The 17213-nt window shown below is 39.7% G+C and overlaps 2 protein-coding genes across 2 annotated transcripts; one reads left to right on the top strand and one right to left on the bottom strand.

The window, feature by feature from the left end:
• Window positions 1–7319: 7319 nt before the first annotated feature.
• On the bottom strand, window positions 7320–12506 carry LOC118556655 (zinc finger CCHC domain-containing protein 10-like). The gene is made up of 4 exons (XM_036124691.1): window positions 12204–12506; window positions 11029–11181; window positions 10370–10669; window positions 7320–8399 (listed from the first exon to the last, which is right to left on the bottom strand). Exons 1-4 carry the CDS (start codon window positions 12352–12354, stop codon window positions 8083–8085), a joined length of 921 nt encoding a protein of 306 aa, XP_035980584.1. The 5' UTR covers window positions 12355–12506; the 3' UTR covers window positions 7320–8082.
• A 135-nt stretch (window positions 12507–12641) lies between these two features.
• LOC118556654 lies at window positions 12642–14934 on the top strand. Its single transcript, XM_036124690.1, has 4 exons — window positions 12642–12839; window positions 13130–13243; window positions 13881–14088; window positions 14199–14934. The coding sequence occupies exons 1-4, from the start codon at window positions 12658–12660 to the stop codon at window positions 14670–14672; spliced, it is 978 nt and encodes a 325-aa protein (XP_035980583.1). The 5' UTR covers window positions 12642–12657; the 3' UTR covers window positions 14673–14934.
• The last annotated feature ends 2279 nt before the right edge of the window (window positions 14935–17213 follow it).

The following is a 17213-nucleotide window of genomic DNA, read 5'->3' as shown; positions in this document are numbered from 1 at the left end:
AAAAAAGACAGCTTCCAGTCCAGGGCGGGCACGGCTGGCTCAGCGGGCGGGCACAGCCCCCCAATGCCCGCTCATGCCGCCGGGTCTGACTGGATGCCACCACTCCTTCAAGTTCCCTAACCTCTGCCATAGGCCAGTGTTGTAGTACTCGAGTCCGAGACTCGAACTCGAGTCCGAGTCTTTAGCTAAATTTAGAGACTCGTGACTTGACTTGGACTTGAGCACTGATGACTCGAACTTGGACTCGGACTCCTACATTCAGATCATTCTGACTCGGAAATTGAGAAAAAGACTCAACTTTTTTTTATATCATTAGGCTATAATCTGCCGTTTTTTTCTGTTTGTAATCACCGTCCAGGAATCGGTAGCTACAAAATAACTGTTGTTTACATACCTGATGGGAGCAGTCCGGCGGGACCGCGCGCTTTAGTGGCAGAGGCAGGCGAGCGACGGCAGATGCGCCTACGGTAGGTGACAGGGACCCAGACCAGGGGGTCGAGCCCGGCTCGGGCGAGGCCCACAGGAGGTACCGGGCGTCGGGGGAACGGAGGGGAGAGAGGAAAGACGTTACGCCGCACAGACCGCCCGGCCCGCACCCCCCGCGAGCGGAGGCGAACGGAAACGGACTGCCAGGGCGTCGCGCGGACCGCCAGCGCGTCGCGCGGACCCGGAAATTAATGAAGAAAACATCCTTCATATGCGGCCGATCAGCGTACCTGGAGTCGCTGTTTGTTTAAAAAAACATGGTCAGGAGACGTCTTAGACTTGGAAAAAGCAGTCGTTTTACCGAGTAAAACCAAGGGTAACGTACAGCGAAAGTGCGGAGGACAACGCAAGTTTGCCCAACCGTGGCGCGTACCACGTGATATGACCTCACGTTCTAAAAATAGCTCGCTCGCGGAACGGCATTTTCACTGCGTCATGACTGGAGAGATGAGTGCCCCGAAGATTGTCCGTTTCGGGTTTAAGGATTTCACCTGCATTGGCAGAAAATGGAGTGCAAAATGCTCCATATGTAACAGAACAATTGAGGAGACATTGGGGACTACCTCAAATTTCAATCGACATCTGTCAAGACTACATCCAGAAAAGTAAGTGACATGCTACGTTAAGTTAACGTTAACTGCTATGATGGTTGGCTAGCTAATGCCGCCACCTACAGTAGAGAGTTTGCCCATCAATAGGATTTTACTAGTGCCTGTTGATGTCTACAGTATATGCATGCATGGTATGGTAGATTCATAATATTACAGTGTTATAGCCTTATAGCATATTATTCCGTTATTTGTATTGGCTATTTTGAGGGTGCATTCAAGGAGCATAGAAGTTCACGTTAAGGTGGGATAACGTTAGTGTCTGTTTTTTTCAACACAGTGTGCTTAGCAAGGAGTCCAGTAGGTTATTATAATGCTAACAGTCCTTCATTAGATGGTTTCTGTTTTATTTGCAGCACATCATTTTACTGGGGATATCATTTTAATTCGTGGCTAACAGTTACTTGAAGAGGTTATTGTTGTTGTTGAAATATTAAATGAACTGTACATGAACTAGTTTAAATTCGAAATTAGGAACTATGATTGTGAATTTATTCAATTTAATCTGTATGAACTGAACTTTAGGTTTGAATTTTTAGATTAAATGAACCAACTCTGGCTATGGTTATGTCTGTTGGTCAAAGCCTAAATCCTAAATTGGGCTCTTGTCACATTTTCCCCATTGTCCAGCTGAGCTACATATTACTAATGTGGGCAAATAAATACATTAATAATAGCCCTATAATATTCTTGTTGATATGAAATTTTAAAGCTGTTTGGCATCAGGAGCTAAATGTTTATCTTATCTCCCCATATAGGTTCCAAGAATACCAGACTTCCCCCACTGTGTCACAACCTGCTACCTCATCCACCATTAAATCATTCTTTGGACAGCAGAAGACCTACGACCTGAAACATCCACGTCAAAAGGCTATAAGTGATGCCCTTGTCAAAGACCTAATAATTAACTGTGGCATGCCCCTCTCCATCGTTGACAATCAGGACTTCAGGCACTTTCTTCATGTCATTGACCCTTTGTATGTGCCAGTAGCAAGGTCCACTGTTACCTCTGTGACCCTTCCAGGCATGGTGAAAGCCAAAAAGGCGCTAATTAAGAGCCGGCTGGCAGAAGTTTCCAGTGTCTCTGTAACTACAGACATATGGAGTGACAGGAAGATGAGGTCATTTCTTGGGGTGACCGCTCACACAGTAACAACAGATGAAACAACCCATGAAATTTGCCTTCAATCCTATCTTCTCGCCTGTGAGCGAGTGCATGGGAAACACTCAGGCGAAAATATTGCCATGCTGTTTGAATCCTGTGTTGAGGAGTACCTGATTAAAGGCAAGATAATGTTTGTAATAACAGATAATGCATCAAACATGAGGAAAGCCTTCCAGACCAGCTTTCCCAGAGAGGATTCCTGTGATGCTGAAGTTGAAGATCCCATCACATGTGAGGAGGAGGATGACATCTGGGAAGACCTGACACCAGAAGATCAGCAGCTAGTGAATGATACATTAGATGACAACTGTAAGATGCAAAGACTGTCTTGCTTCACTCATTCACTGCAGCTTGTGATAAAGGACGGCCTGAAAGAGGCGTGTGGGCTCTCAAGCACCCTGGGAAAGGTGTCCCGCACAGCCACCCTCCTCCACACAAGCACCACGTTCAAAGATCGCTTCGAAGCGTGGTTTGGAGATGTCATCACCATCCCCTCAGCAAACGCAACACGTTGGAACTCTACTCTAAAACAGATCAAGGGTTATGTGCAATTAGATAGCCAAATGCTGTCTGATGTGTTGCATTCAGAGGGCCACCAAAACCTGCTCTTGTCGCCACGGGAGTATGGTCAGCTTAAAGAGTTGACAGAAATTCTTGATCCATTTTTAGAGGCCACCAACCTCACTCAGGGTGAGAAAATAGTGACTGTCAGTGTAATTGTGCCCTGCATTCTCAGTCTGTGCACTCACCTGCAAGAAAAGAAAGGAAAAGTCAAGTTCTGTGGACCCCTAGTGAAAGCTCTAGAGAAGTCCTTGAAAACTAGATTTGTCGAGATATTCCAAGCAGTTGAGATGCCAGGATGTGAGCCCTCCCAGGGAACATGCCCTACAAAGTTTCCTTTCACAAATGCTTTCTTTGTAGCATCTGTGCTAGACCCTGCTTTCGGTTTCCAGTGGCTGGAACATGATGTGCAACTGGACTGTCTCAGCAAAGAACGTTTGAAGAATGAGATCAAAGGTGAGATTGTTTTTTTGTTAGCAGTTCACAACAGCCATTAATTTTAATTATAACTTAAGGTGTTACAATGACGCCCATGATATTTTTAGGTCTATTCAGTAACATGTAAAAAGTGTTCTGCCCTTTTCATTTCAGAGTACATAAAGGCAGAGTGGGACGACCAAGTGCCACCAACAGATGCAGACACTGGACCAGAGGAAAGTGATGCAACAGAGTCCCTTCCTGAAAAGCAGCCAAGACTGTTCTCCCACTACAGGAAGACTATCCCTTCTGCCGAGAAGCCTTCTGTGCAGGCTCAACTGACTGCATACCTCCACTTGATAGCAGAGGAGAACGTTACCTCAATCTCATGCCTCAAGTTTTGGCAACAAAACAAATCCAAATTCCCTGCCCTCTTTCAGATTGCAACAAAGGTGTTCTCCATCCCTGCCTCCAGTGCGCCCATTGAAAGAGTATTCAGTCAAGACGGCATTTTAATGAGGCCTCATCGGGCAAGGTTGGGTAGTAGCATGGTGTCGGACCTAATGTTCTTGAAATGCAACATGTCTGTGTAACATGATTATGCTTGCGAGTTAGAGAGTTATAGAGAATAGTTTTGTATGTTATGTTTTTTGAAGTTAACAAAGTAAGTAAAAGCTAATTGGAAGCAAATACTGGTGTGGCAGACTTGTTTGACATATATTGTTAGGCCTGTTCCTTGGCCCAGCACCAAGGTTTCTATTAATTACTATTATTATTATTATTATATGAACAGTCGACCAGAATTTGCAGTGTAGGCCCTATAGTTTTGCATTTCTGTGAGTGTTTAACATTGTTGAACGACATATATGCTTAACATTGGTGCTGCCAGTCTTTTTGTAGGCTATTTATGACAGACGGTTATGTGCAGTTCAAATAAAGCACATTTAAGTTTTGCATTTCTGTGAGTTAAGAGGACAGGAGTGTAGTCATGATGAGCACCACTAGAGTGAGTTCAGAAGGTAAATTATATATAAAAGTCCATAGCGGGCGCCATTAGGATGTGCCTATGAGCTGCGACACCACAGCTATGTGGATTTTTTTTTTTACTTTAAAAACATGTAGGCTATGCTTACTTTAGTGCAGAACTTGGACTCGACTTGATCAATAAGGACTCGACTCGGATCAATAGTGACTCGACTCGGACTCGACTCGGATGAGTAGTGGACTCGACTCGGACTCGACTCGGAATTTTTTTTTAATGACTTGGACTTGACTCGGACTTGAACACTGGTGACTCGAACCTAGACTCGGACTCGAGGCATAGTGACTTGACTACAACACTGCCATAGGCACCATCATCATGTCAAAAAATCCTGCACTGACCCCTTAACATCATTTGACATGCACTGTTTTTTCCACACATACTGAATCCATATACATGTTCACTTATCTTTCTATCAACTTTTTATAAATCCTGATCCTGCTAGTTCCAACACGATGTTTGCGACTTTCAATCCTTAATTGTCCTGTCTGAAAAAACAACCATCTTTCTACACTACTACCTCACCTGGGGGCCTTCAATAGACCTAGCTTCCAATTCTGTTCTCACCTTTTCCTTCCTAGACAACCAGTTGTTCACACTAATGGAATCACACTATCTGCATTATGGTGATGTTTTTCTATGTTCTCTAACATTACTGATATGTACATTAACACCCTTCTCTCTCCCCCTTTCCTGAAACAAAACTCCATTAACTGCTAGTTTTGTTACAGAAACATCAACAGAAAATCGTAAAAAGTTGTCAGGAAGAGTCCATTCAGCTACAAATACTAATCTTTCTTAAAGTAGGACAAAGGCTTCCTCAGCTCCCTGAATCCAAATCAAAACATTATTCGATTTTATCATACCTTGTGTCCTCACATGGTCCCTCAATGATTGCGTGAGATCAGTATACCCGGGAATGTTACGACTGTAACCAGTTAGTCCCAAAAAAGACAGCATGTCTTTCACGCACAGTGGTTTACGATGTGTTAAAATGCTCTGCTTATGGCTGGAGGACATACTGGTTGTTCCTGCGGAAATAACACAGCCCAGGAAAGCCACATTTTTCCTGGTGTGAATCTGTAGTATTGGCCTAATCCTGCTTCGCTACTAAAGGCCCATTTTTTACCCCGGTTTAAGATTTGACAATAAATGAGGAAACATTGATCAGAGGTAGAACAGTTTAAATACATATTTAATTCATAGAAATTAAATATGGAGAGAGAGTACATACCATTACAAGATGTTTTCTCGCGCGGTGGATAAGTCTGTCTAACTTTAAAAAGACTGAACACATCTTTTTAAGGGTGAGACCATCCCATGTTATTTAGGAGGAGGGGAAAATCTGTTTTGAACAAAGGAACACTCTTTCTGACCCACCCCCTCAGAGATAAAACTCCATGTATATCTTACGGTGGAGCAGGGAGGGACAGGCCCCACTCTGCTTTCCTCAGTAACCCCAACTAAGATATATTTTTAATTCTCAACAACCCCTCTGTTTTGATCTCTCATAGATCAAACCAATAACTAGGCTAAACTAAGTCTATGTCTTGAAACCCTTAAACAAAATGTAAATGATAAGATGTAATATTGTAACCCACTGTCCCCTCTGTTGGCGACTTATGAAATCAAATGAAGTTCAAATGGTCCCCTTAAATGTAAAATAACCCAAGTATAAGCTAAAAAGGCTGACGTCACTTCCTGTTTGCGGTAAGGCGTATTGTATCACTTCCTGTTTTCACTGCGTGAGCAACGGTTTGTTGCTCCAGATTCTCTCGCTTTTATCTTTAATCTCTTTGCTGTAACATCTGTTTCTAACACATAAGCACTTTTAAAACATTTTCTGTTGCTGCACATCACGCTTGGGAACTCCTCGTGTTTCACGGTTTGCTCTGTTGGCGTGGTAGAAGGGCGCTAGCCTAGCTTTAGCCTAGCCTAGCTTTAGCTCCACAATGGCTTCCTCTCCTACTATTACTTCAGCTTCTCCGTCTCTGACTAAGTCTCCCCTTATCTCCTGCTCTCTGTGTCAGATGTTTAGCTATTCTTCTGCCTCCTTTAGTGATAATGGTACTTGTAATAAATGTAGTGTTTTTGTAGCTTTGGAGGCGAGGGTGTCAGAATTAGAGTCCCGGCTCCGTGCTATGGAAAGACCAGCTGATAGCCGCCCCTCTGCTAGCGCGGAGCCACATAGACATAGCGTTAGTTCACTTAGTGGTCCTCCAGAAGCACCCGAGCAGCCGGGTAAGCAGGCCGGCTGGGTGACAGTTCGTAGGAAGCATAGCTCTAGATTTCAGCCCCCAGTTCACCACCAACCCGTCTGCGTTTCAAACAAATTTTCCCCACTCAGCGACACACCCGCTGAGAAGCCGATCCTGGTTATTGGGAGCTCAATAGTCAGAAACGTGGCACTAGAGACACCAGGGACCATAGTTAAATGCCTGCCAGGGGCCAGAACGGGCGACATAGAATCTTACCTAAAACTGCTGGCTAAGGATAAGCGTAAATACAGTAAGATTGTTATTCACGCTGGCGGTAATGACACCCGATCACGCCGATCAGAGGTCACCAAAGTTGGTGTTGCTTCGGTTTGTGAGTTTGCTAAAACTATGTCGGACTCCGTAATTTTCTCTGGTCCCCTGCCTGATCTGACCAGTGATGACATGTTTAGCCGCATGTCATCATTCAACCGCTGGTTGTCTAGGTGGTGTCCAGAAAACGACGTGGGCTACATTGATAACTGGAGAACTTTCTGGGGAAAACCTGGTCTGATCCGGAGAGACGGCATCCATCCTACTTTGGATGGTGCAGCTCTTCTTTCTAGAAATCTGGCCGGATTTATTAGTCCTCCTAAATGCTGACAACCCAGGGTCCAGACCAGGAAGCAGAGCCGTAGTTTAACACACCTCTCTGCAGCTTCTGTACTGTTACCCATCCATTATCCTATTGAGACGGTGTCTTTCCCACGGCCAAAACTTAACAGATCAAAAACTTATCGGTAACACTTTATAATAACTATCCGTTATAACTAGCTAATAGATAAATTGTAAACTGTTAATTAATGACTTATTAATCACTTGTTAAGTGTTTGTTAATAATTTGCTAAGGATTTATAACTATGCCTAATAGATAGTTAATAAACCATTAATAAACTGTTAGTGAATTACTTACTAATGCCTTGTTAAGTATCAGTTAATAGTTTATTTATGTTATTGGGACGTTATTCTAAAGTTGCAACTATTCCTCATTTATTAACTGCTGGTAAATGAGGAATAGCTGCAACTTTAGAATAACGTTTCAATAACATTCATAAGCTTGTAACTAATAATTAACTACTACATTAATTCAACCTTTATAAGTCACTTGTTAATAATTTGTGAACCATCTACTAATACCAGTGAAACTTTGTAGAACAGAAAATGGGAGAAACAAGTTCAAGGTACAGAAATTTTATGTGATATTTAAAATGTCACATTTTTGTATCTCAACCTTCTTCCACCCATAGACTTTCATGTGTACTATTTATTAGCAAAGACATAAAACAGACAACTTGTTGAACATTGTCTTTAATGTATAAAAACAAACATACTGAGCCCTCACATGGCAGAACAGCAGTATACAACAGTATACAAACTCTTGGAGTTTGGGCACTTTTTGTGCAGGACATGAGAAAAAAAGTAAATCAAAATAAAGCCATTGGCATTACTGATATGAACATATCCACAACTTGGACCCGCTATACTAAATGAACTTGACCCGAGCCACAACTGAACTGCTCTAGGGCACCATCACACAGTAAAACAACACTAAGTTTTCTTAGACAGAGGAAGCAGTTTCCCCTTTTTCTTTTGATGTTCAACATCCCTCAAAAGGTTTGAATCATTAATCAACACCTCCTGACATTTTCTGGCAAAGTCCTGCAGTCGTTGCTGTGGTGTATGAGCAAGCAGCAACTCCTTGTATTTCTTTGGTGCCACAACAGCCAGCTCACAGATGGGAGCACTGGCGACGATGGTGTTTCTGTCGACACCGACCCTTCGATATGCCACACTCAACTTTCTTTTTTTCTTATATGCCTTAAGGACTTTTCTGTATCTCTTGATGACCTCTTTAGGATGACGTGCTGAAACAGACAGAAATTTTGTTAAGTATAACAAACATACAAATAGTGAATCAACACCACAAAACACACACATAGAATCAAAGTGGTTGCAAAAAGTAATGGTAAATGGATTGAAATTATAAGCACTTTTTCCAGTCATACTGACTGCGCCGCACACTAGAGCCTAATTCATTTATACATCGATACGCAGCTCGGTAGGCAACTTGGGGTAAAGTGCCTTGCCCAGGGGCACATCGACATGTGACAAGGGGAAGCTGGAATCAACCCTCAACCTTCTGATTGCAAGACAACTACTCAACCCATCAAGTCACAGTCGCCATATGAACACAGACAGCCCAGTTAAATCCCAGCCTACCTGATCCACTTTCTCAGCTGTTCAATAAAGCACAGTAGAGCCCACACAATGATAAAAATAAGACGATAAAAAAAAAACAAAAAAAACGAATGTATGGAACATGCCCAATATATAAAGAAAATTAGATCTCGCACATGTTTTACAATTTCCTTTTGGGGTGAACTATATTTGTTTTATTATAGATGAGATCATGATGACGTCAGGACTAATCGATTAATTGATTTTGATTAGCCTGACTTAGGGCTGGGCGATAATTCAATAACAATATATATATCGATCGATAGACGTGTGGCGCAATAGGAAAAAATGGGGTTGATAAAAACTTCGATAGACAGTTTTACTTCCTTGCTACAATCGGCACGCCGTCACAAAGCACCGCCCTCTCAAACCACAACACGTGAATATGTAGCAGCAAGTAGCGGCGGAGGAAATTGTCCCAAAACAGGGTTTTACTAGTTTGCCAGCCTGATAGAAATAAACCACAGTGATTTGTAAAACTTGCAAGGAACCGGTAAAAACAAAGTCTGGTAACGCAACCCACCAGTATTCATCACGTAAACCGCTCAGCCGCTCACACCCGCAGCCGCACAGCAGGTATAGCAGCTAAACTGGGCTCCCTTCTTTGTGATAAAATGAAAAAACGTCCAAGCGGCATAAGGACATCACGCATGCAGTAACGTGCTTCATAGTGATGGATATGTCTGCTGTTCTCTGCAGCTGAAAAACCTGGCTTCAAACAATTACTCGCCACTCTTGATCCGCGATATAAAGTTCCGGGACGCAAGTTTTTCTCTAACAGCGCAAATTGTGCAACACGCCACAATCGGACCTCAGCCCCGCATCATCCGCTCAATTATGAAACCTGAGAAGTAACTAGTGTATGCTACTATTCCCACCTAAATAGGCTATTCTATTAATTTATTTGGTATATTTATTTTGGTCACTTTTCTGGTCACTTTAGTTTATTCTTTGTTATTATTTAATAACATAACTCAGGTCTCTTAAGTTATTTTTCTTAAAAAAAATTCTGTTATGGTTAAAAAAGTTGGTTAAATAAAGATTTAATTGGAATTCTGTGTTTGTGTTCTTTATTTAAATCAAATCATTTAGCAATATCATAAAATGTCCAGGCAGAGCTGCACATAAAATATGGTTTTATATATTTTCAAAAATTATCGATATCGATCTATATGCATTTTTTTTATCGATAAGCTTTTTTTTTATATCGCCCAGCCCTAGTCTGACTTGTCGACTTTGAAAATTACCTAAAATGCCCATCCCTATCGTATACAGTCATGAAAAAAAAATTAAGAGAGCACCCTTGTAAAAAAAAAAAAGGTTATTTAATCGAGAACCAAATGTGGTTTTGATGCCTAAAAGCTGTTTTTGGCAGTACAATGCCATAGCTATTGATGTAAGAACTTAGTAGCCAAAATCACTTATCAAGAAAAGCAAGGAAAATGATTAGACGTATATATATATATATATATATATATATATATATATATATATATATATATATATATATATATATATATATATATATATATGTATGTCTACATGCCTGAAACACATGAGGGAAGCAGCCTTGTTGCCTTCCTCTCTTTACACTTACCTCTCTGCTTGCCATGTTGCCTTTTTTTCCTCAGTTTTTTCTTTCTCTTGTCCTTTTTCTTGAGACTCTGGTGGTGGTGCGTCTTTTTCTTCTTGCGTCTTTTCTTCAACTTCTTCTCTGAATCTGAGGAATCAGTTGAAAAGGATGAGGAGCTGGATGAAGATGATAAAGAGGAGCTGGATGAAGAGGAGCTGGATGACGAAGATGATGTGGAGTTGGTTGGACTGGAGGATGAAGAGAAAGAAGATGCAACAGGAGACGGGTTGGCCGAGGAAGATGTGCCAATTGTCCCACCATCATCTGTACATACAAAATAATAGAATACACTTTACCAAATGCACTTATGATGAGACATGTCAACTTACAGACATTATTAACATTTACATTTAGTGAGACTTTCAGTTTCACTGATTCATAAAGTCTTGATCTCATCAGTTGGACAGATGTGTCTGCTGTCAATTAATACAACAGATATTATTGTCCAGATATTAACTGTACATGTGGATTTTTTGGGTAGTAACACTCGCTCTGTTGAAGGTATTGTCACCATGAAATGTTGGCCTTTCTTTCACTCAGCTAACTGTATATTTTTCAAAGTGCCAACGTATCATTGTCAGGTGTGCATGACGACATGTTTTTTTCAGAAAAGTGTTACTTACTTTGAACTTGTTGGCGGAGGGAGTCTCTTTCCTCAGTCAGGTCATTGATTTTTTCTGTGAGTGTGTGCTGCTTCTTCTTCTTGGTCTCATGAAGCTTTAGCTGCTTCTTCTTAGTCTTTAAATATGCTGTTGGAGCTACAGTTGCCCCAGTATCTGGAATGATAAGATAAGGAATTAAAAAAGCTCCCATCATAAAAAAGCCAGGCGAAGGTAAAATAAAATAATGAGCAGCTGGCTCTAGATATCTGCACTGGATCTCTGAATGTATTTGTATAACTATCATCCATCACCAATGATTATAAGAAATGGATCTGTACAGACTGTCATACACACACACACACACACACATATATATATATATATATATATATATATATATATATATATATATATATATATATATATATATATAGCCTAATCTAAAGCTTAGATGCATATAATCACGTGTATGATCATTCTTGTTTTACTATTTTTATTCTTTAAGGTTTACCAGCTAAATTAGTCTTGTAAATTCAGATAATTACATCACTTTACAGTAATACCTTTAAAAACCAGGAAAAGACACCCATTATGCCATATAACATCAATATTTGAAATATTTTACATGTTATTCATATTAAACATACAACTATCAAGTACATGACTTTCTCAGTACTTGATAGTTTTTTCTATATATTTATAAATGATATTTATATATTTATAAATGAGATATATATTTAAATAAATAAAATGCAAAATATTTCAGCACATGACTTTCTCAGTACTTGATAGTTTTAGAACATCACATAAAAGTATATGGCATTTGACATTTTAAAAGTTTTAAGCCCCCCCAGAACATGAGAAAATCATCGTTATTCGATGCTGTAGCGCACATATTCCCTATTTACTGGGGGAAAATAGGGAGTACCAATTTGGCGGCTGGTGGCTTCAAGGCGACTCGTTCAAACAGAGGGCGATTAGCACTCCAGTGTATAATATAGCTCAGTGTTATGCACTCCTTGTTGCTCTCCGAAAATAATACAAGTTAGTTTACTTAGTTTTCTATTAGCTTCGAGCGTCACACACACGCACACACATGCACGCACGCACGCACACACACATAAAGCACTTTACACTTGACTAGTCGGGCTAACCCTCTTTCTAGCAGGACTTTGTTAACATGCAATCTAGCTTACCGTTGTCCATGTGCACTGCAAGGTCCACAGGTGTAGTTTGCGCTGTTGACTTCTTTCTCTTCCTCCCGACAACACCTGGTTTTACTTTGGTATTTTGCATATCGCTGCTGGGAACAATGGTACTGCACGTTTTACCAGACCTTGTATTCATTATTTGAATACGAGCTGTGCATCAACAATTTGCAGAGTGAGTGAAAAAGATGGGCCGTGGTGATACGCCACAGTGGTTATACGAGGTGATTGACAAGTTGACAACCAGCCACAATGATCAAGGCCGCATGGCTCCGCCTCCAGCCCGTGAATACAATTATGATTGGCTTGTTTCATACGTAGTAATCTGGCGGGAGCTAGGAACAGAGAGTCGGAAGTTTGTGTGATGTGTGTGCGGAAAGAACGGCGAATAAGAAAATAGAAACGCCCTAATCAAGTCATATTGTGATATTGTGGCCAAAAAATGCCTGGTTTAGCCACTGAACTAAGAGAGCTTATTGAAGGCAGCACTAAATCTAAAAGAAGACACAGAGAAATAATCAAATGGATGCAGAAGAAAAGGCTTCTAAGAAGAGGGATGAGATGTCAAAAATGCAAACACAAGATGAAATTCAAGGAATCAGTTTGTGTGGACAACTATGCATGGTATGTTTTATTTTTATTGCATGAAATTAAATTAATTTAGTTGTTAGTTATTAAGAGTGCCCTATATATTATAATTAATGTTAATATCAATTTCTAAAAATTTATATTCAGCACATTTGAAACATTTAACACACATATGATTTTATGGAGGTATCTGGTATTAAATATTTTCAGATGGCACCATGGCCAAATACTGATTAATTTGTAGGTCCCTGACATGAAAATGTTTCAGACTGCTTTAGCAACCTCCCTGGCCTGTGTCATCCTTATCTTTATTTGTATATTTTCAGGGTTTGCAAACACCATAACCACAGAGGGAGGAAACTGAAGAGGTCAATTAGACACAAATCTATGTTCAGCAAGTCAAAGGTTTCTCTCTTCAACTGGATGCGCTTTGTGTACAGGTATACAATATGGTATAGGTATATCATTTTAGTCTGTCTATAATGAAAGGTGTTATTTTGGGAGAAATACTGTGTAACTATGCTGTCATAAACAATAACTTGAGACTTTGGAGTAAAGTTTGTGATTATTATGTTATGGAGAATCTGTAGACTCATGATAATAGACGGTGCTTGAGGGTTATTTCACTTTTGTTCATTTTGCCAAAAGGTGTACAGCAGGTAAAATAAACCACCATTGTTCTCAGTAAATATGTTTCTAGAGGTGCTATTGACATGAGATTTTCACCAGAAATCAGTAACAATCCACAGATACAAAGAAATCAAACCATAGATCTCCAGAAATTATATAATAAAGTGAAATGGCACAGGGAAAATATACTGAACAAACTTACTGAAATGTATTTAATACTTTGTACAAAAGCCTTTTTTGGCAATGACAGCTTCAAGGCCCATTCTTCCACAAAGACAGTCTTCAAATCTTGAAATATATGTTCCATCAGTATTGCTATTTTTGTTTACACAATGGCTGACAGTTTTCATATCCTTGGGTGCAATAGACGCTAAATGTGTGTATCAAATAAAAACATTCAAACAAAAGAACCACTTTATTGCTAACTGTGATATAATAATTATTTAGATTTGCACAGGGCCTGCGTCTACGTCAAGTGGACATGATCAATGATGACATCTCTGGAAGCTCAGCAACCCTGTCCAAGATGGCTCAAAAGCTGCGAGATGTTTGCACTACTGCAATGGACAGATATCAGCGACGAACAGGCCAGTACATTGGAGGGCGGCAGGAGTTTGTCACCATTGATGAGAGCCACTTCAGACACAAAAGAAAGGCAAGCAGAATTTACTATTATCAAGATAGTAATGTACATTATGACATTATTACGACACTATTCATTTTGTATAAACAAGAATAATTCCTAATATTTTATGTTTTTAACAGTATGGACGAGGACGAATGGCTGGTGGGTGGAAGAGGAAGAAGTGGGTTTTCGGGATGCTAGGTGTGAACCGGAGAGGGAAAAGACATGCAAAGCCTGTTCTTCGCTTAGTCGAGAGAAGAAGAAGGAGAGATCTGGTGCCGCTTATAGCTCACCATGTTAAAGTGGGATCTACAATAATAAGTGATGAGTGGCGGGCTTATCGCAATGCTTTACCTCAGCTAGGTTACACCCATTTCACTGTCAATCACAGTGTTTCATATGTTGATGCTCAAACAGGTGCACATACACAGCACATAGAGAGGGCCTGGAGAATGGTTAAGGAAAATGTGTGGAGACTAAGAGGGAATCGCACAGAGGAGTTACTGGTAGACCATCTCAGAGTTATTGAATGGTATGAGTGGCTGGCCCGTAAACATCGCAAGGGGCCATTAGGACGGATAATCCATGACATTGCTGTGATGTATCGACATTAAATATCTCTCTGAAATAATCTGTTTCTTAAATGTTTAGCACAATAAGTACCAAAACCTCAATGTTTTGTATACTGTTGTATACTGCTGTTCTGCCATGTGAGGGCTCAGTATGTTTGTTTTTATACATTAAAGACAATGTTCAACAAGTTGTCTGTTTTATGTCATTGCTAATATATAGTACACATGAAAGTCTATGGGTGGAAGAAGGTTGAGATACAAAAATGTGACATTTTAAATATCACATAAAATTTCTGTACCTTGAACTTGTTTTTTCCCATTTTCTGTTCTACAAAGTTTCACTGGTATTAGTAGATGGTTCACAAATTATTAACAAGTGACTTATAAAGGTTGAATTAATGTAGTAGTTAATTATTAGTTACAAGCTTATGAATGTTATTGAAACGTTATTCTAAAGTTGCAGCTATTCCTCATTTACCAGCAGTTAATAAATGAGGAATAGTTGCAACTTTAGAATAACGACCCAATAACATAAATAAACTATTAACTGATACTTAACAAGGCATTAATAAGTAATTCACTAACAGTTTATTAATGGTTTATTAACTATCTATTAGGCATAGTTATAAATCCTTAGCAAATTATTAACACACACTTAACAAGTGATTATTAAGTCATTAATTAACAGTTTATAATTTATCTATTAGCTAGTTATAACGGATAGTTATTATAAAGTGTTACCAACTTAGCTAAAAGGAACAAATCATGAAAACCTAATAAAAATCAATACGATTCACCTTGAACCTAAAAATAAAACAATTAAATGTGGTCTATTAAATATATGGTCTCTCCCTCCAAAGACTTTGTTAGTTAACGAATTGATTTCTGATAAACAGATTGATTTGTTTTGTCTCACAGAAACCTGGCTACAAGAGGACTACGTTAGTATAAATGAGTCAACTCCCTCCAATTATTCAAATTTCCACATTCCCAGATCTGTGGGAAGAGGAGGAGGAGTGGCAACCATCTTTCAGTCTGATTTATTAATTAGTCCCAGGCCAATTAATAACTACAGTTCTTTTGAACATTTAACCCTCAGTTTCCCTCATCCAAACTGCAAAGCAATAAAACCTCTTCTGTTTGTTGTTTTGTATCGTCCACCAGGCCCTTACACTCAGTTTTTGGATGAGTTGTCAGATTTCTTATCTGATTTGGTGTTAAATACTGATAAGGCTATTATAGTGGGTGATTTTAACATCCATGTTGACACAGAATGTGATAACCTTAGTGTAGCCTTTAAAACTATCCTAGATTCAATTGGTTTTGACAAAGCTTATAGTTAGAGTGGCTCATACCCTGAGCTATCTCTATAGTTGTGCTGTGATAGGCCTAGGCTGCTGGAGGACATCAGGGTCTAATTTTCTCACTCTACTGATTTCTACTGTTCTTCAGTCTACTGTTCTCCAGTTTTGCATTGTATTACATTGAAATGACTGTCGTCATTTCAGCTTTTAACTTTTTGCTCTCTCTCTTTTTCTTCATAGTAGGTACACCTGGTCTGGCGTTCTGTTAACTGTGACATCATCCAGAGAAGACGGCTCACCCGCTACTACCATCTAATGTAGAACAGATTACTAGATCAATGTGTGCTTCTGTGCTTTTTTGTTTCTCTTGTTGTGTCTCTGTTCTGTCTTCTGTAACCCCAGTCGGTCGAGGCAGATGACCGTTCATACTGAGCCCGGTTCTGCCGGAGGTTTTTCCTTCCCGTTAATGGGTGGTTTTTCTTCCCACTGTCGCTTCATGCTTGCTCAGTATGAGGGATTGCAGCAAAGCCATGTACAATGCAGACGACTCTCCCTGTGGCTCTACGCTTCCCCAGGAGTGAATGCTGCTTGTCGGGACTTTGATGCAATCAACTGGTTTCCTTATATAGGACATTTTTGACCAATCTGTATAATCTGACCCAATCTGTATAATATGATTGAACTTGACTTTGTAAAGTGCCTTGAGATGACATGTTTCATGATTTGGCGCTATATAAATAAAATTGAATTGAATTGAATTGAATTGAAAAGCTACTAAACCTATCTGAATCTCTAACCTACTAGAATTAAGAAAAGTAAGCACCTTTATCCAAGAGGTGCAAGGCTGAGATAATTGTGCAACTACCAGAAACTATTATATGATCTAAATATGACTTTAAGAGTCCTAACCTAGATTAACAAAATGTCTTCTTAGAAATAAAGATAACCCATGAAAGCACTACACTCAGATCAAACCACAGAATAAAAAGATTATCATGCAATCCAGAACCAAGATTCTAACGATACTAATATTGAACACCTTATAAATATGGAACTTATAAGACATATGCAGTGATTACAAACTTCGTTTTTCCTTTTTTCTTTTTTACACAATGCATTCAATTGTGGTCATGATGTCTTGCGTCTCGGAGATGTCTTCTTCTCGCCTTTAAAGAAGATGGTTTAAAGAGTCAGTGTTCCAACCGCGGTCTCCACACAACTGTATGTTAATCTTTATTAAAAATAAAAAACGAAAACAAAATAAACTTCCAGCTGCCTC

Source organism: Fundulus heteroclitus, chromosome 20 (genome assembly GCF_011125445.2).
Source record: "Fundulus heteroclitus isolate FHET01 chromosome 20, MU-UCD_Fhet_4.1, whole genome shotgun sequence".
Lineage (NCBI taxonomy): Eukaryota > Metazoa > Chordata > Actinopteri > Cyprinodontiformes > Fundulidae > Fundulus > Fundulus heteroclitus.
The sequence above is the reverse complement of the archived record's forward strand: the minus strand, read 5'-3'. Positions and strand labels throughout refer to the sequence as shown.

Coding starts and splice junctions, on each gene's coding strand:
- LOC118556654 (XM_036124690.1), top strand. CDS start 12,658: ATGCCTGGTTTAGCCACTGAACTAAGAGAGCTTATTGAAGGCAGCACT. Junction 12,840..13,129: donor TGTGTGGACAACTATGCATG/GTATGTTTTATT, acceptor GTATATTTTCAG/GGTTTGCAAACACCATAACC. Junction 13,244..13,880: donor TGGATGCGCTTTGTGTACAG/GTATACAATATG, acceptor ATAATTATTTAG/ATTTGCACAGGGCCTGCGTC.
- LOC118556655 (XM_036124691.1), bottom strand. CDS start 12,354: ATGAATACAAGGTCTGGTAAAACGTGCAGTACCATTGTTCCCAGCAGC. Junction 11,182..12,203: donor TGCAGTGCACATGGACAACG/GTAAGCTAGATT, acceptor TTATCATTCCAG/ATACTGGGGCAACTGTAGCT. Junction 8,400..10,369: donor GCAACATGGCAAGCAGAGAG/GTAAGTGTAAAG, acceptor TGTCTGTTTCAG/CACGTCATCCTAAAGAGGTC.